The following is a 24,256-nucleotide window of genomic DNA, read 5'->3' on the forward strand; positions in this document are numbered from 1 at the left end:
GCAATGACAAGAAAACACATGTAGATTTCTGTAGCTTTTTGTCTATATGAGCTCCTTCTCTTTAAAACCTGCACCACTACTTCCATCCCCTTGGTCTACCTGAATTCCAATCTCCCTTTCCTTGACAATGCAAGACCACTGGGCTCTAGTTTCCACCTCTGTGAGCTTGATGCCTGAAAATTGCATGAGATTGAAAGCCATGAATATTAATTGTGGAGGTCACTGTGTTTACTTCTCTTCCATTAGAGATCAAAGTTCTGTGCTTCTTACTGTCCAATGTCTGAAAGTGTTTTTTTTTTTTTAAATAAGTTTTGCTCATTCTTTAGTGGTTTATGACAAGAAGGTAAGTCTGGCCATTGTTCCTAAATATAATAGCAATCTGAATGCCAGAGTTATCTTTTAAAATGTAATATTTAAAAATATGTAATATTTAGAAATGTGATGCTTTAAAATATTCTAATACTTTTTAACTTACATTATTCTAATAATTCCTCAATTTATAATCCAAATTCTTTACATGGAATACAAGGCCTTCTAGGCTATAACTTCTCTTTATAGCTCCAGAGTCACTTCTACCTACTCCTATGAAATTACTGTTCTGGCATAACCAAATGTTCAGAAATCTTCCTTTAAGTTATGACAGTGATATTATGACAGCATAACACCCTATATTTACCCCAAATGTAGTAGTTATCATACTTTATTGAAATTGTCCACTCATACTTTTGTTTCCCAATAAACTTTGAAAGGGAAACAATCTTATTCACTGGTCAGAGGTCTTGTCACGATTAATATCCGTTGAATGAATGTATAAATGGAAGAAAAGAAGGTAGGTAAGAAGGCAGGAAGAAAAGAAACAATTGATTTTGAGTTGATTTAAAAATTTTCCTTCAGTGCTCTCTGCTGGATTATTACAAATATGTAACCAAAAAAATCAAAAGCTTGAGGTTTTTCTTACTAGTTACTTTTATTTGCTTTTGAAACCTGTTAGAATCATTTCAGTAGATGACTTCCATAATTTCATCTACCCATATACCCCCTCTTATTGCTCCATAAACTCCATTATTTCTGTGCTCTAACAACACTTCTCAGACTTACATTACTTGATAGATTTGTGGTATAGTGTCATGAAATTTTTTTTCTTCAAAATGAATGTCTTCATTAAATTTATTTTTCTGAACTTCATTTGTATTATTCAGAGAGATTAATAACTTCAGCAATTTATAAATTATACCACGTGCCTTTCTTTACCTATTGCCTTTGAAAAATATTATAATTAAATTAAAATTTGTATATGCAAGTAGAACTGCAAAATCTAAGGAAAATTGATAGAAAACCATGCAGAATAATGGCTTCCAAAGATGTCCATGCCCTAGTCTGTGGAATATATGAGCATGTTACCTTACGTGGTAAAAGACACTTTGCAGATGTGATTAAGGTTAGGAGCTAGAGATGAGGAAATTACTTTAGATTAGGCAGGTGGGCTCAGTTTAATCACATGAATCCTTAAAAGTGAAAGAAGAAAACAGTAGAGTGGTCAGAGAGTTGAGACTGTAGTAGAGGCAGTAGAGATTCAAAGTGGGATAAAGACTTGACCCAACATTTGCTGGTTTGGAAAATGGAGAAAGGGGAATATGAGTCAGGGAATGCTTGTAGCCTCTAAAAGCTGGAAATGGCTGTAAGCTAACAGCCACCAAGAAAATGAAGACTTCACTGCTGCAACAGCAGGAAACTTAATTCTCCCTACAACCTGAAAAACAATGAAACAGATCTCCAGAAAAGAATCCTGAACCTCTGACACATTGATTTTAATCCAGTGAGACGCTGTATTAATTTTATACTGTTGCTATAACCAATTACCACAAACTTAGTGGCTAAAAAGAGCAAAAATTTATTATCCTTCAATTCTGTATGTCAGAAGCTCAGCGCTGGTCTCATCAGACTCAAAGCAAGGTGTTGATAGGCTGTGTCCCTTTTTGGAGGTTATAAAGGATAATTAATTTTTTTTTGTCAGCTGAGGGACATTTTAGTTTCCAGAGGCCACAGCTTTTCTTGGCTCATGCTCTACTTCCTCCATATTCAAAATCAACAATGATTGGTAGAGCCTTTATCATTTTTCATCTCTTTGACTCACTCTTCTATCTACCTCTTCTACTTTTACGAATTCATGCAATTAGTATTGTCCCTCCCAGAACTCTCCTTATCTCAAGGTCCTTAACATTATTCACATCTGCAATGTTCCTATTGTCATATAAGCTAATCACTTTAGTGAATAGGATGTGAATAACTTTGGGGGGCCTATTATTCTGGTTACCATAGGCTTCTGCTGGATTTCTGACCTAAAGAACTATAAGGAAATAAATTTGCATGGTTTTAAGTCAGTAAAGTTGTGGTAATTTGTTATGGCAGCAATAAAATACTAACACAAGTACCAATAGAATTTTTCAGATATTAAATTGACGTGGTTAATTTACTGGTTTTAAGCAGTAAATTTGTGGTAATTTGTTATGGCAGCCATAGACAACTGATATAAGTACAAATAGCATCTTTCAGAGATTAGATTAACATTTATATAGTGCTGTATAGTTCTAAGAATGACACATACATGTTTTAATTTAGTTTAGTGAGCTAAGTAACCATTCACAAATGAGAGAATTAATGTAGTCTGTCAGTCGTATACAAATCAGGCATGTAGGTTTTTAAGTTCTGGGTTTCATGTGTGTCACTGGGCTCGTTAGCAAGATATTTAATCTCTTTAACTATCATAATCTTATTCTATGTAATGGAATTTACCTCATAACTTTAAGGTTAACTGTAGAATTTAAGAGAGCATATGGTTCCTTACACATAATAATAAAAATTTAAAAAGGTAAATATTTTTATTTATGACATGATCAATCATTGGCTAAACAAAAAAAATTAATCTACCTTCTCTAATGAAATGTCAAATTTTCTGAATTTTCTATTATGTTGTTATATTAGTTTGCTTTCACACTGCTGATAAAGACATACCTGAGACTGAGAAGAAAAAGAGGTTTAATCGGACATATAGTTCCACATGGCTGAGGCTGCCTCAGAAAAATGGTGGGAGGCGAAATGATGGCGGGAAGAGAAAAAAGAGGAGGAAGCAAAAGCAGAAACCCCTGATAAACCCATCAGATCTCATGAGACTTATTCACTATTATGAGACTAGCATGGAAAGACCAGCCCCCATGATTTAATTACCCCCTAGGTCCCTCCCACAGCAAGTGAGAATTCTGGGAGATACAATTCAAGTTGAGATTCGGGTTGGGGCAAAGCCATACCATATTATTCTGCCCCTGACCCCTCCAAATCTCATGTCTTCACATCAGTACCTGATGTAGTATATTAATGTTCCTCATACTTTAATTTATATTTAATACCATCCTTACTCTTTATAATTTAAGTTATATTTTAAAAATTCTTGGAAGTGAAGTGTTTTGGTTTCTTTATATATATTTCAGTAGGTTTTACAGACACATTTAAGCCTAGAGTATCTTCGTTATAATAGTGAAAATAAGACTAAAAGAGCCAACTACCACTTCAGAAGTTTTACATTTCCCTTCTGTACAACTAGGATTAGATAGATAAATGGAAATACGACTTAATCATATATATTCTAAACACTGAAGGTTTCAATTAGCAAACTCATAGTTATCTGGAGGGCAGACCATGCCACAGTTAATAAAGGCCCAGACACAGAAGTGCATGGGGGAACATTGGGGGAAAATTATTGGGATGGACTTTAGATTTGGAGGGCCATAACTAAAATTTATTTTGTTTGTTTCATTAAAATGGAACATTCTTACTAGTTCTCCAACTTCTATACCATTACAGTGGTTTTGACAAGATAGAAAGGGGAAGATAGAAATAATATTGACTTTTGAAAACAAACAATTTAATGGAAGCATTGCTTCATTCCATAATTCCCTTTGATACGCACTGGAATGTGATTTTTTTCAAGGCCTGTGCAAAGAGGTAGAAGGGTCTCCTCTCTTGAAATTCACAAAGGCTTATTGTACCTTTGCCACACTTCTGATAATTAGGATCCTGCTCAATGACTCAATGCTTTCAAATAAACAAAAATTCCATTATTAAAAGAAGAAGCCTTTATTTTCTCAAATCTCATTCATTTGGGGGCAGTCTTTCTTCTGTTATTACATCTTTATATTTCTATTCTGCTGCTATTTTTTGTCACATAGAATGTTTTCCCATGCAAATTTAAAAATAAAGATAATTTAGTTTGCTTTTATGAAAACTTAACCCTTAGAGAGTCATAATGATTTTTTCCAAGATTTATTGCGTGAGTTGTATATAGCATGTACACTGTACCTTTCTTGGCAGCATTAATAATTTTGGAAACCAAAATATAGCAATGGTTAAATATATCTCTATACTTTTTTCAAGACATCTGACTTGAATCCTTGAATAAGGGTAGATTTCCCCCAAAAGAAAAGTAACATTTAGTTAGGTTAAGTGTCAAGTTTCTAGCTCACATGATAGAAAAGTCAATATGTACCAAGTCATATTAGTGAATTTCATCTACACTGCTCAGAGGTTGTTGAACTCAATTACAGAAATGTGCAGAGTCTATTTGATGTGTGAAGAGGTTAGGAGACCACAATCAATTAAAAAGAACACATGTATATCCTGTTCTGGGGAAATAGTTGTTATAATATACCTCGTTCTGCTTCTGCTTTTTCTCTGAGTTTTCCTCTGAACATAGAAGAACAAAAGGTTTAATAATTCCCCAGTTTCATTTGGAATTGTTTTGTCAGCAATATCTTGTAGGAAGTCATGAAATTGTTGTTTTACTTGAATGAAGCCTCAGGCAGCTACAATTAAACATGCTGTATTCTTTTTTATAGCAAAACCATTTGAAAATGGACAATATTTGGACATTTATGGAATTACAAGGGACCAGGCTGGGGAATATGAATGCAGTGCGGAAAATGATGTGTCATTCCCAGATGTGAGGAAAGTAAAAGTTGTTGTCAACTGTAAGTGTCATCACCTTTTATCAAGATAAGTTCTGAGAAAAGATAAAACACCTTGAAAAATTCTGACTGAAATTTATGTTGCTGTTTTTAAGAGGTTGTCTATTGGTAAAAATCACCTACTAACACTGAAGATGTGTGGATGTTGAAATGTTGGTTAAATTGGTTAATGTAACAACAATTGTCCCAAGTAAACCCACAATAATTCAGTCTGATGTGTGGAGTGAAATGTGTTTAATACTCTCCTAATCCCTGGCATTCTAAACTGTGGTGTCCTTACCTCAAAAGCACTGTAGCCATATGCTGGTGTTTTCCTCATGAGCTTTACCTGAAGTGCACTAACACTAAATTTAAGTGCGTAACTCCCAATCAAGCCTGATGAAAATGAAGTATACTCGTCTGTACTCAAAGAAAAGAGCTGAAGTGCGATGCTTCTGTTAGTTGGGTGACTTATTTCTATTTCATTTGGGAAAAAGAAAGTGAAGAAAGAATTTTTCCATAAGCATTGTTGTTAAGAAGTTAGAATATAAATTGGATACCTGCAGAACCGTCAATGCTAGTATGTTACACACTTTTCCTCAATGCTCCCACCACACTGATATAAGATGATTTTCCAGTAACATCCTATTATATGTCTTATGATCTCAACAGCAATGACTACAATCGTTTTTACTTTTCAAAAATCTCCCCTAAGTCTTTATCTAAAAAATGTTCATACTGTTTAACTTCTTCCAGTAAAATACCTTTGGGATAATTGTATTTTACCCAAAGTATTTACAAACTATAGTTTTCATTTTTAAAATTCTACTTACTTGTCTTTCTATATATGGTCCTTGCTAATAATGTGCACGTGGTATTATGCCGCAGATCAGAAGAAATTGTTCCAAATATATCCAGAAATGTTAAAGCTAATCAGCAGTTGTTTCATATTAATATGAGTCTTTCAGTCTCATGGGCCAAAAAATAACTTTCAAAACACTTCTAACAGTTGAGCTGTATACCAGAGCAAATCACTGTCATCAACTAACATTTGTCAGTGACTAATCTATATACTTAGGGTTGAACTGTCTCTATTATACTGCACAAATGTGCATGATACCAAGTCAGGAGGCAGTTTTTGGAGCAGGATTTCTCATGGAGTGTTCTGCAAACAAATTGTAGTAAAATCGCCAAAGAAACTCATTAAAAATGGAAAACTCCTGGGACCCACATCAGCCATGCTGAATCAGAATCCTTGGGGTTGGGAGTGTATGGCCTGGAAACCTGAATTTTAAGAGGTTCCCACTGATTCTCAGGACTCTTACTGCAGAGAGCTACTGCTCATCCCTCTGGAACTCTCTGAAATAAGAGGTAACAAACAAGTAAAAATTCCTGATCATTTATCACTAGCCATACTTTTCTGAATATGTGTATACTGATTTTATTGTTGGAGGGTTGAGGGCTTGGGAAGTGGAGGGGAGGGAAGAGAGACATATTTCTACTAAGGAAAGAATATTTTTAGCAGTGAGCACTAAGAAATGAAAAAGCAGAGTAAAATCTATCAAATAAACAAGGCACCCAGCCCAGCAATCCTCTTAAACTCCAAGACCCAATAGGTCTTTAAAACGATGTCTCTGATAGGGATGAAATTGAAAACCCAGCTGCTGTACAGATTTGCATGGAACCTATACTCCATATACAAGCCACAATTGTTTTTCAATTAACACTTTTTATTCTTCTGACTTTAGTTTGTTGCCACTTATTTAATCGGATTCTCTTTTCCCTAGTCAAGCAGGAAATTTAGACCGAGAAAGTCAACTTAAGGAGGCAGAAACTTGAGTAGGGAACTAAATAGATAAAAGAGAGTCTATCCATAAAGCAAAAGAACAGAAACTGGGTAAAAAAGATACCAGGAACGCTGAAGAGTCTACAGCAGTTTCATGGATACAGTGGACAAAGACAAAAGGCAATGTATTACTCATAGCAATAGAAGTAGTCAGAGTGTTGTCATTTTCTTGCATCAGTTCCTTAAGACCCAGTTACTACAAGGTGATAAGATGAGGGCTAGGTGACAACTGTATATAGTGGGTTTATGTCATAGTTGAAGCATCCTGATCTTTAGAAAACTCTTTTTAAAAAAAATATATAATGGCAGCAAACAAACCTGCCCTTTGCCATAGAGAGGGAAATTATCTTTATTAAACTGGATTGTAAACAAATCTGCCCTTCACTCCATAGGGAGAACTACTTCTTTCTTCCAAGACTGAAAAGATAGGAACAAAAGCTGTCAGTGTCTCTGCTTACAAAGTGTGCAGAAATGTGAAAGACCCATGCAGAATTCTCTTCTAACACAAGATGGGAGCTGGAACATTTGAGGTAGAGCCTGAAGACATTCTGTCGGGCTAACAAAGGTGTTTTAGTGGCTTTGTCAGGGTGTCAGACACTCTAGAATAGGTAGAGAATAAGACTTTGTTAATCACTTTAACTTAAGAGGGAAAACAGTAGGAAAAAGGGAGAAAATTTTAAAACAGTAGGGAAGTGCTTTTTAAATCATGACAGAGGCTACCTTTTTTAAGAATAAATTTCAAGTAGATAAGTACAGTTATAAGTCGACATATTGCTGCAGACATAATATTAACTTGTCTCATATTAAGAAAATAGCCCCAACAGGATTTTCAAATGATTTAAACAATCAGTTTTGCCATTTGCTTCTCCCTGAGTCATACCTGTGATAATTCATCCTTTTCCAAATGTTCCATGAAAAACTGTTTAATACTGGTTTTGTTTAGTACTAATTGTGTTTAATACTGATGCCACACATATATAACTGATATATCAGGTGTGAAGGAGATGTGATTGTGAGTATGTCTGAAAATGTTTCTTGTTATGAAAGGTTTGCAAAGTGTTAATTTTGTGAACTTGGCCCTTTAAAGTCAAAAATTGAGAGCTACTTCTAGATTTTGCTGAGCTGATTTCCCAGAGGAAATTAGCCAAAGCCTACTGAAAAAAGTTTAGTTTGTCAAAGCCCAAAATTGAGCACAGTGGTCTACGTTACCAGCATGGAATTGCACATCCCCTGATAACCTGAAGATTCCCTAAAGACAGTATCATGCCAGGTTCAAGACGGCCCTTCCTTTCATCTTTATTAATCAATATTGATTGTGCGCATAGAATTACAGTAGCTTCATGAGTTATCATTTGAAGAGAAACTTTGTCCCTTTCCCCAAATGGGGTTCAAGATGAAATATAATACATTTTCATAAGCTCTGGTAGATTCAGTTATGTGGTAAGTCAATTTGAGAAGATTTAGGTTCCCTGAAATTTAGAAATGTTTAATGTTTTATTATTTCTCTAATACACCTTCCACGTTCACTATATATAGAAAATATACATATACAATAAATAACATCATACCTGTCACTGTGGATTTCTATTCAATTTAATTACCTAGCACTTTGTTGAGGTAATTGATATAATTGACTATATAATTGACTATACAGATAGAGCTAGTTGGTTGGTTGAATAAATCAGTTCATTTTGAGTTATTCACAGAAAGCCTTACTGTAGATAGAAAGAAATTTTTAAGCATTAATGCAATGGGTTATTTCTAAGTAGGGGGATCTTAGGTGTTTATTCTCCAAGTCCTTATTTGTAACTTTTTCCTTATGTGTTTGTGTATGCGTGTATTTCTTTTCCACTTTTTAAAAAATTAAAATAATGAAAAGGGGTCATGAAAATTATCATAATTAAACCTTGTGACACACACAAACACACACACACACACACACACACACACACACACACGAGAAAAAAAAATTGAGACATTTGATTAAGCCAAAGGGAGCTAGTGAATGTAGACTTGGACAGATTCCCCATTTTATTTGCATTCATGTTCTGTTCTTAGCAGAAGCCTTGTGGACACTAGGTTCATAGTTGTTATTGTAAATTACAAAATGAAAGAATGAATGAGTCTCAGAAAGCCCATGGATTCAAGTGAATTGAAAAACAAAACAAAAAAACAGGACACAGGAAAAATCTGGTTAGAAAAGGGAAGATCACAGTGAAAATCAAAAAGCTGATTTATTAGAAGTCAAATATAGAATTTGAAAAATTTAGAAAGTGTGATGAATCAAGTAATACAGATTTGTGTAAGAAAGCAGAATCCCAGGGATAAGAAATCAGCAAGGAGTGGAAGACCTACCCCTTTAATATGAAGGTTACTAATAATAGTAAAATGAATGGGGTTCCCTAATCTTGTGACAGAGGCCATCTGTTCTCCACTCCATTTGTATGTATTCTTCCAGTTAAGAGTGCCAGTTTTGGAAATGTGGGCCTTGTGGTCAGATATAATTTACTATAAGTATTAACAGATAACTTACTGGTCCATAATTTACTGGGCCTTTGAAACCTTGGGTGAGGTACTTTACTTCTCTGACTCTCAGTTTTCACTTCTGTAAATTCAGGGCAATAATACCCTATTTATATATATTTGTAAATTTATAAATGTTATAAATATATACATATATGTGAATGTAAGTGAACTGACTCCAGAATGTCAGCTCTATGTGGAAAAGGATTTTGCTCTCCTTTGTACACTGATGTACTGATGTGTTCCTGTTACTTAGAATAGTACCTGGTCCATAAAAAGGTGTCCAAAAATAGCTGTTGAATAAATAAAGGGTTAAACAGTTTAGAGTCCTCCAGGTGAATCATTCTACTAGGCAAAATAGAGAAAAGATATTAGGTTTGCCTCACAATTAATTTTTTTTTCCCCAGGAAAATTAGTAGATGGTGTCTTGACTAATATACTTCTAATACTGTTTTTTCTCCCCAAATATCCAGGTGGATTCAATAAAGATAACCTGAAATTTGCATACTGTTTTTACTCAGAGAGAAGCAGCACTAATTACATTTTTTATAGATAAGAAAATTGAGATGCAGAGATATTAAAACATTTAATAATTGCCCTGATTTTGAAGAACAAAACAGATGTGAGTAAAAAGAGCTGCTAATTGGAAAAAAACAAAGAGCCAACCAGACTAAGGTGAAAAGAGCTCTAGACATTATTTCAATTTTTACTCATGAAAGTCAGATCTAAATATTGACCATTTTATTTGGTATCAGAAATTATTTTGTACACAGGTTTTCAGTAAAATAGAATTGATTAATTCTTCCTATGATCAAATAAATAGGAAAGTCATTTTTGGGTGTGATGTGAAGTAAGCTTTTTATCCAATAAGTTACAGGCACATATTTGTGCATTATTTTGCATCTGCTACATATTCATTTATGCAAATATTCACGTTATCTTCCAATATAACTAGCTCCAAACATGTGGAATTGAATGTTCCAATTAGTATAACTTAGTACAATTATACGGAAGCTTGAAATGAGAAGCCACTGGGGAGTAAGAGGAGGAGGCTTCTAGGGAAATGACCAGTTTTTTAAAGCTATTCCTAAAGTTTTCTCCAAAGCCTTGGGCAATTTAGGCAATATGTCAAACTTAAGACTAGAAGAAATTGCAGATCACAAATGGCCATCACCTTGAATAAAGGGAAAATCTCGGTGTTCAAAGTTTGAGTAGGGCAAAGGCACTATCATGGGACTAGAAGAAAACAGAGTTATTTGAATTCATAGGCATCACCTTAGTGTTTTATTTCTGGATCCATTTTATGCCCCTAACTTTACTTTTCATTTACTTCATCTTTCATATCTGCTTGTAATTTAGGATACTCTTCTGTATTTTATGTTTCTTTTTAAGCTAATTAACACTTATTTGGAACAACTCAGGGGATAAAAAGGCATATAGTTGTCTTTTAAATAAAGTATTAGTTCCTATAACATCTCTAATGATGATACACTTTGGTACATCTACATTTATATATTCACTTAGTTATTTACTTACTGCTTACTATAAGAGAATCAAGGTGCTACAGCCTGGGCTACTGTTTTTCAAAACTCATTATCCAGGAAAGGAGAAAAATAAAAGAAACCCATAGTTTTAATACAGTGTGACAAGTGCTTTGATAAACCAATCGTAAAGTGCTGTGCAAGGATATAAGATATACACCAAACTCAGCCTTGGGGTTTCACTGAAAGCTTCTAATAGGCCTTAGCCCTGATGGAGTTTAAAGGATTAAATTGAATTCGACAGATTTCTAAAATTAAAAAAAAAAAAGAAAGAAAGATCTTCCAGACAGAAGAAACATCATTTGCTTAGCTTCATAAGAGTTATGGGACAGAATGTTGTTTGTTTAGTCAGGGTACAATGGGCTGGGTCAGATCAAGACACCAAACAGAAAAGAAGGTTAAGCATTGTGGAGTGAAGCAGGACTGGATGAGGTGAGAGTTAGTGAATTTCCATAGGCATACTTAGATCCAGTGTTTCATAATAAAAAAAGAATAAATTTGAGATGCTAGAACTGCTCAGAGGTTATCTGAATATTAATCAAATGAATTTAAATACTTTTATAGTTTACATTCACAAAGAATACTTGGAAGATTTCTGTTTTTTTCATGGCAAGAGTAAGAGAAGAGATTAAAACGATAATAGTGAGAACAATGCCAACCAAAAGAGATATGAGGAGCTAAGAAATATGAAGGAAACTTCCTAAAAGTACTGAACATTAAATATTAGAAACATCAATAATCACCCAAAAAATAAGTAAAATACTTCCTTTCTTAATACAACAAAATTGAAAAAAAACTAAGAATTAAACCTTTTTTATTCACCTTGGGACTTTCAAGGTGTAAAAAGTTAACATTTAATTCTGTGATTTCTATAATCCCTCAGTTGAAGTAATACTGTTATTAAACATGCAGTTAAAGAATACATGAATTTTTCTATTGAGGGAGACATAATTGGACCTTTGTTTTAAATGTTAGACATACAGTTCAATTAATGACTAGTGTGCCAAGACTATTTTTACTTAATGAGTCTGATATCCAGTTTAACTGAAGTGTATTCTCCCATGCACTTATCTTTGTTAAGAGGATTTAGTGTTAAGGGTCTATGAGTGATCTTTTGCCTTTTGTTCACGGAACATCAACATGCTTCTGTAGTAATGAAATATGCATATTTTTATTATTTCTCCTTTTCCTAAAAGTGAAAAATAAAACAATTTCTTTCCTTTAATACAGGAGCAAAATGTTTGCTAGATGGGAGCCTGTGTTTATTTTTTTTGTAGTTGTTTTTAGGTTGGCAATCATCACTTCAAAAAATATACATGAAGTAATAGGAATAATAGAGTTTGACTATGAGCTAGCAGTAAGAAAGCAATTTCTAACAGGGTAAAATACTCTGGGTTGAAAATGACTCCACGCCAAACGGAAGAAAAGTGATAAAGTCAAAGTCAGGAAAGAACAAACAACGGCAAATCTCAATCTCTCTCTCTCTCTCTCTCTCTCTCTCTCTCTCTCTCTCTCTCTCTCTCTCTCTCCCTCTCTCCCTCTCCATATATATGTGGGTATGTGTGTGTGTGTGTGTGTTATATAACTTATATGTGTGCATTTGTGATGGTGTATTCCTCTAGATTCATGTTCTAATAAGCAGCCAAAGGACCAAACCCTGAAAATCATCGCAGGGTGCCTTTTGCTAAATATACTCTTCAAAATGATGTAGAAGTTTCAAACATTACTTTAGTCAGTACAAACATATAGTTTATAACCTGTATTTATCTAAATCCAGCTTTTTCAGCATGTTTCCTAGTGCTTCTAGAAAAAAAAGTTTTGCTTCAGCACATGAAGCAAGATAATTTATGGATTGAATTCTTTTAAACCAATATGTGAGAGCCGCTTATAGAATGAACAATACTGAATTAATCCCCTTGGGTCTTTGCCATAGCATCATTATTAAACTTCAGAGGAATTGCCAAATATGCTTATGTCTGACAATGCACATGTTTGTGTGTTTTGTGTATGTGTATATGTGTGTGAAGGGAGAGAAGTGGAATGATTAGGGGCAGAGTATGGTAGAAATAGTATAAATAATAGCAGTATGTACAAGAATTATGGCAGATAAATTTGGGACAAAAGCATCCAAATTGTGGGGAAACATCCTTGGTACATTCAAGCTTGCTAGCTTGTCTTCACTCATTTCTTTCTTATTTATTTATTCTCTCTATCTGTTAAATGATAAATGTTAAAATAACGTTAAATATCTGTTAATGATATTTACTGTTATTTTACTTACATTTATTTAATGTTAATTAATTTACATTACATTTATTTAATTATATTTATTATATTACATTTATTTAATGTTAATTTATTTGTGACTGCCATATTATTCGTTTCCTCTCCTCTCTTTCCTCTTATTTCTACTCAGATGTATAGTGATACTAAACCAACTTTTGAAAGACATCTGTATAATGAAGATTAATAATGAATTTTATTCAGTCACCTTGGAAACATTTTAAATATATGGATTGCCAAATAATCACTCACCAAATATACTGAATTATTCAGTCTATATTTACCTATAAATCAATGAGCATAACTGCTTTTTCAAAATTTACTAGGTGATAAAATTTTGCGTTTAGATATTACAGGATAATGAAAATAAAACAGAAGAGAAAGGCAGAAGATCCGAATTCTGTTTTTAATTCAGTTACTTAACTAATTATACAACTTTGGGCAAAAGACTTAAATCTAGGTCTCAATCTCCCCATTTAGAAAATGAGGGAATCACTCTCTGGTACCACCTACTCCTGACATTCTGATGTTTTTCTGATAGTTATTTAAGTTTTATAGAGACTGCATGAATTCACCTCCTAACAGGCAGGGAGCAAAGGTATAAAGCCACTGTTTGGCTTCAGTCAAATGATTCTGGATAATCTCAGACTTTTGCTTTGTGAATTCTTTGAGAAATTAATAAGGATGATAATTTAGTTCTATTATGCATTGTTGGCAAATCTGGGCAAACTTTTCATCCTTTAAAATGTAATTCATGTGAAGAATAAGTACAGTAATAAAGACGTAAATTTCAGAGAACCTTAAAGGAGAAATTCTGTTTATGCAATGGAGTGTGACAGAGGATGTCAAAAATGGGATTTGGAATCAGACGTGAGTTTTAATCTTAGCTCAGTCACTTATAAACTATGGGATACTGGGGAAATTAGCTAATTTCTCAGAGGCTCAGCTTTCCTATATAAAAAAACTGGAGACAATTATAAACACCTTAAAGATTGGTTGTGAGCTTTGTCATAATACATTTAAAACAACAAGAATGACTGCTGCAAGGCCAATGATTTTGTATATCAATAGTATCAGAAAGTAGCATTTTGTTTACATGTCAACCTTCCTCTGTAGCCTGTGAACTCTTTAAAAAGGGAAACTCTTGGGAGGCCAAGGAAGGTGGATCACCTCAGGTTAGGAGTTCGAGACCAGCCTGGCCAACATGGCGAAACTCCGTCTCTACTAAAGATACAAAAATTAGTTGGGCATGGTGGCGTGCACCTGTAATCCCAGCTACTTGGGAGGTTGAGGCAGGAGAAACTTGAACCTGGGAGGGAGAGGTTGCAGTGAGCCAAGAATGTGCCATTGCACTCCAGCTCGGAGCGACAGAGCAAGACTCTGTCTCAAAAAAAAAAAAAAAAAGATATATATATATCTTATATATATATATCTTTTATATATATATCTTTTATATATATCTTTTATATATATATCTTTTATTTACATATATATATATATATCTCTATGAAAAGGGAAACTCCTCCAGTTCACCTTAGTTTTCCGGGCAATGTAACACAGTGGCTACGAAGTCAGGCTCTGTAGCTGGGCACCCTGCCTTTAAATCCAACCTGGGTCACTTACGACCATGTAGACTTGGTCAAGTCATTAAACTTTGTGTATGCCAGTTTCTTCAATATAAAGTGAGAGCATGAGGATTAACTGAGTTAAGACATGAGATAGCTTAGTGCATATTATTATTCCCAGTACCTAGCACAGTAACTGGTAATCAATGTATGTTGATAGAATAAATAAATAAATATAAAATATGCACACCTAGAATTCTACAGTTGAAAAATGTTCATAAAATTGCCAAATTTCTTCATCTTATAGATGTATGTATTTGAATTTAGGTAGCTTTGGAAATTAATTCATGGAATTCATGGAAGGGCTAAGAATGAAACCTTAAAATCCTAATTCTAGGTCTGAGGCTGCTTTCACTATACTAGCCTGCTTTCACGTAAATTGAAAAAGGATTCTAATTATTCTCAACAAACTGTGTAAACTAGGGAGACTTTTAGAAAGATAGTAAACTCTGCAGGATGAGAAGAGAGGATCACTGTGTATGAAAAGAAACTATTTCAATAACCAGAATGTGCACAGGTGCTAGCTGTCAGAATGGCTGACACTGAAATAAAGTGCAGAACCACGAAAGTTAGGATTCCCAGTGAATAGAGAAAACAATTACAATAAATAATCCTTTAGAACGATGCTGCACTCAGAATAGGTTTGTTCACATACTGTCTGAAATAAGAGCTTTTGTTTAATAGTGAATATAATGAAATCCCAGCATCATGCAGTCAGCCTGCTTGCTGCTACACAGAAAAGCTAACAGCAGTGCAAAAAACAAACAAATAAAAACAAAACAAAATGCCCACTGTGCCAGGGGCATTAAACGCTTATGTATTTCATAGATAAAATGAAAGATAACAAAATTTTATTTAGGGCACTGTGGGTGTGTTCCATGTTTATAAGATTCACTACTCTACTCTTAATGCCTTGAGAAGCATATATATTCAGTCTACCGATAACTTAAAAGCAGTTTGGTGGCAATTATAAAGACAAAATATCTTAAGCCTCCTCCCCAGTTGTTTAAAGGTTTAAGTTAGCAATTTAGATAAAACATATACATTTTTAAGTAATATGAGACATAGTAGCCTAATGCATATTAATTTTTCTGCAATAAATCATACTTTGACCTAGTCTAAACAAGTAAGTGTTCTGTATCCTAGAACAGATGTTGAGAGTGTTTTCCTCATTTAGTATAACCAGCTAGTGTACATTTACATAATAGGATGGAGGGAAGTATATCAGTAATTAGCTGAAGTTCAGAAATGCTACATTTGTTAATGCTGTTTCATCTTTGTGAGCATATTGGGTTTGCAAACCCTTCTGTTTTTCCCTGTGGATGTCAAAAGGACTTTGAAGCTCCATGTAATTCACTTGAGGATGCAGTCTCTCATGAATTGTTCTGTACTGAGAACAGCTGATGATTTGTGAATTCTTTAGGAGTCAAGTTGTGTAATTCTGACTAATAGTTCAGTGTCCTGATAGAATTTTCTAGATTATTCAATGGGGTAAAGGTAATTTATCGAATACTGTTTTCATCTTCTTCCTGCGCCTACTGCTTGGACTACATTGTCTAGCCTGGTTTGGGGTTAGCTTTGGCCCTGTGACTGAGTTCTAGTGCAAGAAATGTAAGCAGAAGTGACATGGGCCACTTCCAGGCAAGGCCTATAAAACTTCCCACGCATGCTCTGCTATGCTTATTTTCCTTTCTAGTTAATGGGAATACTAACCCATTAGCTTTCAGGATGACCTTGAAAGCTACATGTTGAAGATAACAAAGCTGCCCTTGTGTGAGCCCCTGAATGATTCTGTGCAGCAGAATATCCCTACCCCTACCCCCTTTCACTCCCCACCTTTCACTGAACTAAATTATTATGGGCTTTTAGGTGAGTGGGAACCAAACTTTCTTTGTTGCCTCATTGTATGTTTGAGTCTATTTGTTCCCAAAGTTCAGCCTCCTCTGACTACTACAGTCAAGAATATAGGGCCAAATATACTGAATTCAGTAAAAAATTTTGCATCACATCTTACTTCAAAATTTTTGCCTGAAAGCAATGATAAAAAGCTTCCTGAGAAGAGTAGAGAGATAATGGATTTTTCTTTCCTCCTATATGAAGTATAGCCTACCAAATTTCTGTTTGCAAATTTTGTGAGTCATAGTGAAAAAAAAAGTCTATGAGTCTCATGCCTTTGAGGCTACCTATGATTTTGCTCAGAAACACAACTGGATTTAAAATAGCATCTGGCCATTAACCTCTGACATAAACTTTTCTGACAATAGTTTTTGAAACCAGCTGAGCTCCGTCGCGATGCCAAAAAATTGGCATAAACAAGATTTCATAAGTTTCTTCAAAAAAGTATTTAATTCACGTTTATATAATATAAATTTAGAAATTGAATACCAACGATCTGGATATGAAATCCAAGATTATACTTTTTAAAACACCAGTAATAGACAGATTTAGGTGAATAGAAGAATGGAGAGAAAAATAAATTTGGTGTGGGGAGGAAGGGGGAAGTGGAGTACACACGTGGAGAGGCAATGAAAGCACGCTCTATGTTATCTTTCATTTGCTAAAGAAAAGTAACCTCGGCCTGCGGTGGCTCATGCCTGTAATCCCAGCACTTTGGAAAGCCAATGCGGACAGAGAACAAAGTCAGGAGTTCAAGAGCAGCCTGGCCAATATGGTGAAACCCCATCTTTACTAAAAATACAAAAGTAGCCAGGTGTGGTGGTGCATGCCTGTAATCCCAGCTACTGGGACGGCTAAGGCAGGCGAATCGCTTGAACCCAGGAGGCGGAGTTTGCAGTGAGCCAAGATCATGCCATTGCACTCCAGCCTGGGCAAAAAGAGTGAAACTCCATCTCAAAAAAAAAAGTAATGTCAATTAATTATTGAATTTGATAATCCAGGAAACATGAATAATATCACTAAATGCTAAAAGTAAACCCTATTGTAAATGAATGCAGGAAACATGAACAGAAGTCTTTTTACTTGTAGCCAAATGGGAAGAGAAATCCATGAAGTATAAAAATTGAAACACGCACAAAAAGAGAAAAGTAAATGAAAAACATCAGTAATGTAACAGACTAACATGATTAATTGAACACTAAAGGGAAAAATTACTGGGTTTGTGCTTTAATACATTGGTATTTATTATATACCGATATAATAAACAATGATATATTGCTTGTGTAAGACAAACCTAAAGCAAAATGAAGAAAAAATACCTTAAAGAATTAATAAAGATGTATTTAAGCAATTCAAAATAAATGAAAACAGGTTAAAAGATATTTTTTTAAATTGTGAAGTTTGAGAGAACACAGTACAAAGCCTAGTAATCTTCCCTCATGAGTTTATAACCAACTGAAAGATAGAAGCAGGAATATGACAAATTGAAAGCCAACCATATTACCGGGAGAATGGAGAGGAATCAATGTAGGTACCTCCTGAGAAGGATGGTTCTAAACAAGGAAAGCACCAAGCAGCATTCCTAATTTCCTCTTCCAATTTAACTTTCTGATACTTCATCTTCCTCTCATTGGAATGGCCACACAGGGCAGGGAGATTATTCTCGAAAGAGACTCTACATATAGAATTATGAGGTCAGGGAAACTGAAGTTTCTTCCCTAACAATCCATACCAGTAAACATTTATAGATGAAATAATATAGAATGTGCACGCACGCACACACACACACGCACACAAAAATAGATACATACATACACACAAACATACGTTAGTATGTGTTGTGTGTGTTTATATAAAGTCTTCTTAGAAAGACGTTAAAAATATATACAAATGTACAAACGCTTAAAGAAAATTTTAATTAAAAACCCTTATCCTTTGCAAGATTACGTAGGAAAAGAATGATAAAATAATTTTAATAATATTAGTAATATTTAATTAATATGCGTTATAATTTTTTTTTTTGAGATGGAGTCTTGCTGTGTCACCCAGACTGGAGTGCAGTGGCGCGATCTGGGCTCACTGCAAGCTCCGCCCTCCCGGGTTCACGCCATTCTCCTACCTCAGCCTCCCCAGTAGCTGGGACTACAGGCGCCCACCACCACGCCCGGCTAATTTTTTGTATTTTTAATAGAGACAGGGTTTCACCGTGTTAGCCAGGATTGTCTCGATCTCCTGACCTCGTGATCTGCCCGCCTCGGCCTCCCAAAGTACTGGAATTACAGGCGTGAGCCACTGCACTCGGCCCCGCATTTTAAATCTTGTATCCTCAGAGAGTAAACATTGTTCATCTACAGAATTTTTACATTGTTTATCTACCAAACCACAAAGAACTCAATACATCTTCCAAAGCAGAAATTGTAAGAGTCATAATTTCTTACTCAAATTTAATAATAAAAGTTTAAATCCTCAAAACACAAAAATAAGATCCCAAACCCCTGAAAATTAAAAAAAAAAAAAATCCTAAGTAACTTTTGGTGGGGGTAGTTTAGAAATAGGAAAAGCAAATTCACTGAATATCAAAACAACCCAGAGTGAAGGAAAGCTGTACTCAGAGGCAAATTTATAATTTTAATAGTCTTTTATTATGAAAAAATGAAAGAATGCTATCAAATTAAGTATTTATCTTGAGAAGTTAAAAAAAATTAAACCTGAGGGAGATTTTTCCTTTTGAGGTATAATATGTTAGATACCCAGAAAACCACTTTGGACTTAAACAACTAAGATGCTGGATACAATTTCCAAAGTATGTTTCAAAAGGCATCATTTTAATTTACTGAGGAAAAATGTAAGTTCTGAGCTGTAAAATTAATTGAAATGAGAACCACTAATAGGTAAGAAACTATAAAAATGATTTTTCTCTCAGAGTATCTAGTATACTCTTGAGTCTTTGAATGCCCATTTTGATGACTATGAAAGATGCAAAGAGAAGATAAAGTCCAGGGATCTTTAAAACTAGAGGAGATCCCTTCACATTAAACAAAGACTCCCACTAAGGGCCATACCTGTAGTATAAGAATGAACAAGAGATACATCCCATGTCTCAGAAGTAGATGCAAGGAATATTTCCTGCCTCGTTTAGCTCTGATTTTATGGAAAAATTCTCCTCGGAAAACCTATAACCTCAACTTACCCAAAATAAGTCTGCAGCCTCTTAGTCCATTTTGAGTTTCTATAAAGGAATCCCTGAAATTGGGTAATTTATAAAGAAAGAAAAAAAGTTTATTTGGCTCATGATTCTGCAGGCTGTACAAGAAGCCTCGCCCTGATACCTGTCTCTGGTAAGGGCCTCAGATTGCTTTCACTCATGGCAGAAGTCAAAGGGGAGCAATCATCACATGGAAAAGAGGAAGAAAGCAAGAGAGAGGAAGGAGGTGCCAGGCTCTTTTGAACAATCAGTTATCCTGATAACTAATGCAATAATAACTCACTCATTGCCAAGAGGAAGTTACCAAGCCCTTCATGAAAGCTCTGCCCCCATGACCAAAATACCTCCCACTGGGGCCTTGCCTCCAACATTGCGGATTAAATATCAATGTGAGATTTGGAGGGGACAAACATTGAAACTATATCATGGCCACATATCCACATGTCACTTTTATTTTAAAAATCTAGAGGCGTTATTTAAATTTACTCTTGTCCCAAATAGGTGAAATCTGCAAGAAACTCACAAAACAAAACAAAAACAAAAACCTCATAAATCTCTGAAGAAATACAACTTCAACCTAGGCCTCAAAAATAACTCTGTATATGCATATCTTTGAGGTAAAAATTACAAGACTGAAAAATCCAGTCTCATATAACAAAACACTTAGACATGAATAACAATCAGTGAAAACAACAGACAAGAAAAATAAACTTTACAAAAACTTTTTGTAGAAGAATTATCAGACATAAGTTTAAAGAAATGAGAGTGAACCTTGAATATGAGCAAACAATAAGCAATTTTGAATGAAAATTCCACTCCATAGAACTTCCAAGTGTGAAGATTAGAATAATTAAAATTAAAAAGCTTACAACTGAAACAAAAAAAAGAAAATATGTGTTAGATATAACTAAAGACGGGATTAACAAATTGGAAGATGGATATTACAAAATTATATGGAATGTGGCTGGATGTGGTGGCTCATGCCTGTAATCCCAGCACTTTGAGAGGCTGAGATGGGTGGATCGCTTGAGGCCAGGAGTCTGAGACCAGCCTGGCCAACATGGCAAAACCCCATCTCTACTAAAAATACAAAAGTTAGCCAGTCGTGGTGGCTCATGCCTGTAATCCCAGCTTCTTGAGAGGCTGTGGCCTGAGAATCGCTTGAACCCTGGAGGTGAAAGTTGCAGTGAGCTGAGATCACACCACTGCACACCAACTTGGGTGACACAGCGAGACTCTGCCTAAAAAAAATTAAATGGAATGCTAGCCAGAGAAACCAAGAGACAGAATTTAAGGAAGAAAGTGAAGAAATTTAAAGAATAGAGTGTAAATGTCTAAAATGTATAAAGTATAATTCCATAAGGACATATTAGGACATGTTAGAAAGTACAGGGACGTGGGAAATAGGCAATATTCAAAGAAAGAAATGACTCAGTTTTCCAGGTTTATTTTAAAATTCTCATTCTGAAACAGGAATTCCTATGAATGCAACCAGGATTAAAAATAAAAAGATACGCACAAATATACATCATACTGAATTTGAAACAAACCAAAGAAAAAGCAATGTCAAAACACCTTAAAATAAAAAAAGATCACCTGTAAAACAACAGCAAACACACTGACTGTTGATTTCTCAGCAGGAACAATGAATGCCAGAAGACAGAATCATAGTAATACTCTTAGTGTCTTAGGATAGAACAACTGTCATTTTATGTTTATGTAGAAAAATATAAAAAGATCTTTTGACAAAAAACAAATGAGAGTTTGTCACAAAATGACTTTCACCATTTGACATAAATGTTTGCATTGAACACCAAAATCTTATTTTCTTATTGTTACAGAAAGAATAGAAACTTGTATTTTTTTACCCCCTTAAAGTTGATTATGTTATTGGATAAATAAATGTTAATGACACACATCACTTTTAAATGAAAACACTTAAATGCTGATATCTAAAAATCCATCTTTCTTGTTCACAGACTTGATAATCATAGATGTGTATGTTAATATGCAAGTGCTTTTAAATTAGTCTGAAGTGCTGTGCCAACACATGGAAAACTTGTGCACAGCAGAGTCACCTGGACCCACAGCCTTATTTACAGGAATGTAAACTTTTGTTATATTGAAACCTAGAAATTGTGGGAATGTTTCTTACTGCAGCATTCGCTGCCCTATACTGACATATATTATGACACTCCTAAAACATAAACTTCTGGCAAAAGGAAGCCATATGGAAATCTGTTATAAGGAAAAGATATTAGGCAAATACAATATATTGGCAAATAAATGAGCAAACTTTAATAAATATTAACTGTATATTTTAAAATGTCTAATCTGTGGGATGAAGCAGGCTAGAGCTGAAGTGTTAAGACAACAACACTGAAGACGGAAGGAGAGAAATGGTGTTAAAATATAGTAAAACAGCCTTATATCATTAGGAAAAATGGTAAACCCATTGACTAGCTTAAGTCAAAAATTAAAACAGAAATGAACATACAGTGGAAAAGGAGAAATCTAAAAGCTACTTTTAATATTAAAAATAGAAAAATGAGATTGGACAAACTTCTGAGGATGTTAGTCTAATGTTTATCTGTGGCATCTTGTGAAAGTAGAAAATTAGAAATGAAATAGAGACAGAATTCTACGTGCTGCAGAGATTAAAGCAGATATGAAGAGTTTGTCCTTAATAACAATCAATAAATTGGGAAATTGAAATGGAATGGAAAAATTGCTAAAAATAATTTCTTTAACAGTCTCAAAAAGAAGTAAAAAATCAGAACGATCCTATGTAACTAAAGATATGGAGTCATTGATTAAAATATCTTTCCAAAAATATGATTTAAAGCTCAGATGTTCTTATATGACAGTTCTGTCTAATGTTAATGGATTGTTAAAATTTACACAAACTCTTCAAGAAAAATTTTTAAAAAGAAATAAAAAGAACACTCTCAAATAATTTTATGAGGCTCTAATAATTTGATAACTAAAATTATTTGAGATTAGAAGGAAATAATATTACAGACCAAATTCATTAAAAAATTGATTCAAAGATTCTAAACAAGATATTAGCATACTGATTCCAGCAATGTATAAAAATATCATGTTGATTTTAACTTAGGAGTACAATGCTGAGTTACATTACAGATTAAAGGAGAAAAACCATAGGTCATTTCATAAATTCAAGAAAAAATTAATAAAACAACATATTTATCATAAAAACTCTTAGTAAACTATGAAGAGAAGAGGACTTAACCTGATGAGTGGCATATAAAAATATCTACATTAAACACCTTAATATTGAAAAATTATTTGCTTTCTCTTTCAGATCAGGGAAAAGACTTGAACATCAGCATCTCATACTGAACCTTTCAGTAGAGGCTCTTACCATTGTAGTAAAAAGGAGAATAAATAAAAAGCATAAGAACTGAAAAAGGAAAATAAAAAACTGCCAAATTGCCTCTATGTGTGGCTGATTTATGTTCTGCATTGTGGATGATATCATGTTCTGTACTGTAAAACCAAAAAAAATTATTTCAATTAATAAGAGTTTAGCAGTGATGCTGAATAAACCAGCAACAATCAGAAATTATAATTTTTACATTTAATTTACAATGGCAAATATATGTAAAATTATATCAGAGAAAATGTGCAAATGTTTTATAAAAAAAGATTATTAAAATGAATTTAAGAGATGTTAAATGAAAAGTATACTATATTTTTGATATGAAAAGTCATTATAAATGTAGTAAAAATGTTGATTGTCCTCAAATTGATCTGTGAATTAAATACAATTTCATTCAAAATTTGAACAGGTATTTTGTTGAACTTTAAAAACTGATTCTAAAATTAACATGTAAAAGCAAGAATTCGAGAAGACTCCATCCATTCCTAAAGAAGCATGGATAGACAGGATAACATCATTGTAATTATACAATGTGATGTTAGTAGAAGGAAAGATAAATAGAGCAATAGAGAGACAAGAAACAAAATTATGGGCAAAATTACAGCTGCAACTGCAAGCCAGATCTGTTTCATTTCCAATTCCTCCACGTCACTTCCAGAGCAATCTTTACAAAACACAAACTTGATACCGTCACTGTCCTGCTTAAACATCTTCAGTGGTTTTCCATTCTTCAGGATAGAGTGTTAGTCCTTTGACTGGCACATTTAGCCTCTTCTTGATGCCGCCTCTGTTTGCTCGGCTGCCTTTGAAACTCCCCTTTCCTTGCTTTTCTCAATATGGTATCCCATCCTCACAAAGGTACTTTCAGTTCCCCGAATTTGCCATTTTAAAAACTCTGAATACATCATGTTGAAGACTTTTTTCTGCTTTCCAGTAA

At 34.2% G+C, this 24,256-nt stretch overlaps 1 protein-coding gene across 1 annotated transcript in view; it reads left to right on the top strand.

Moving 5' to 3' along the window:
* The window catches only part of NEGR1 (neuronal growth regulator 1), an 882,773-nt gene that overhangs the window by 581,381 nt on the left and 277,136 nt on the right, over positions 1-24,256 (top strand). The window contains exon 4 of the mRNA XM_016940331.4: positions 4,890-5,021. Coding sequence (XP_016795820.1) covers positions 4,890-5,021 — 132 coding nt within the window. The remainder of the gene's footprint in view (positions 1-4,889; positions 5,022-24,256) is intronic.

This window comes from Pan troglodytes, chromosome 1 (assembly GCF_028858775.2).
Source record: "Pan troglodytes isolate AG18354 chromosome 1, NHGRI_mPanTro3-v2.0_pri, whole genome shotgun sequence".
Taxonomy (NCBI): domain Eukaryota; kingdom Metazoa; phylum Chordata; class Mammalia; order Primates; family Hominidae; genus Pan; species Pan troglodytes.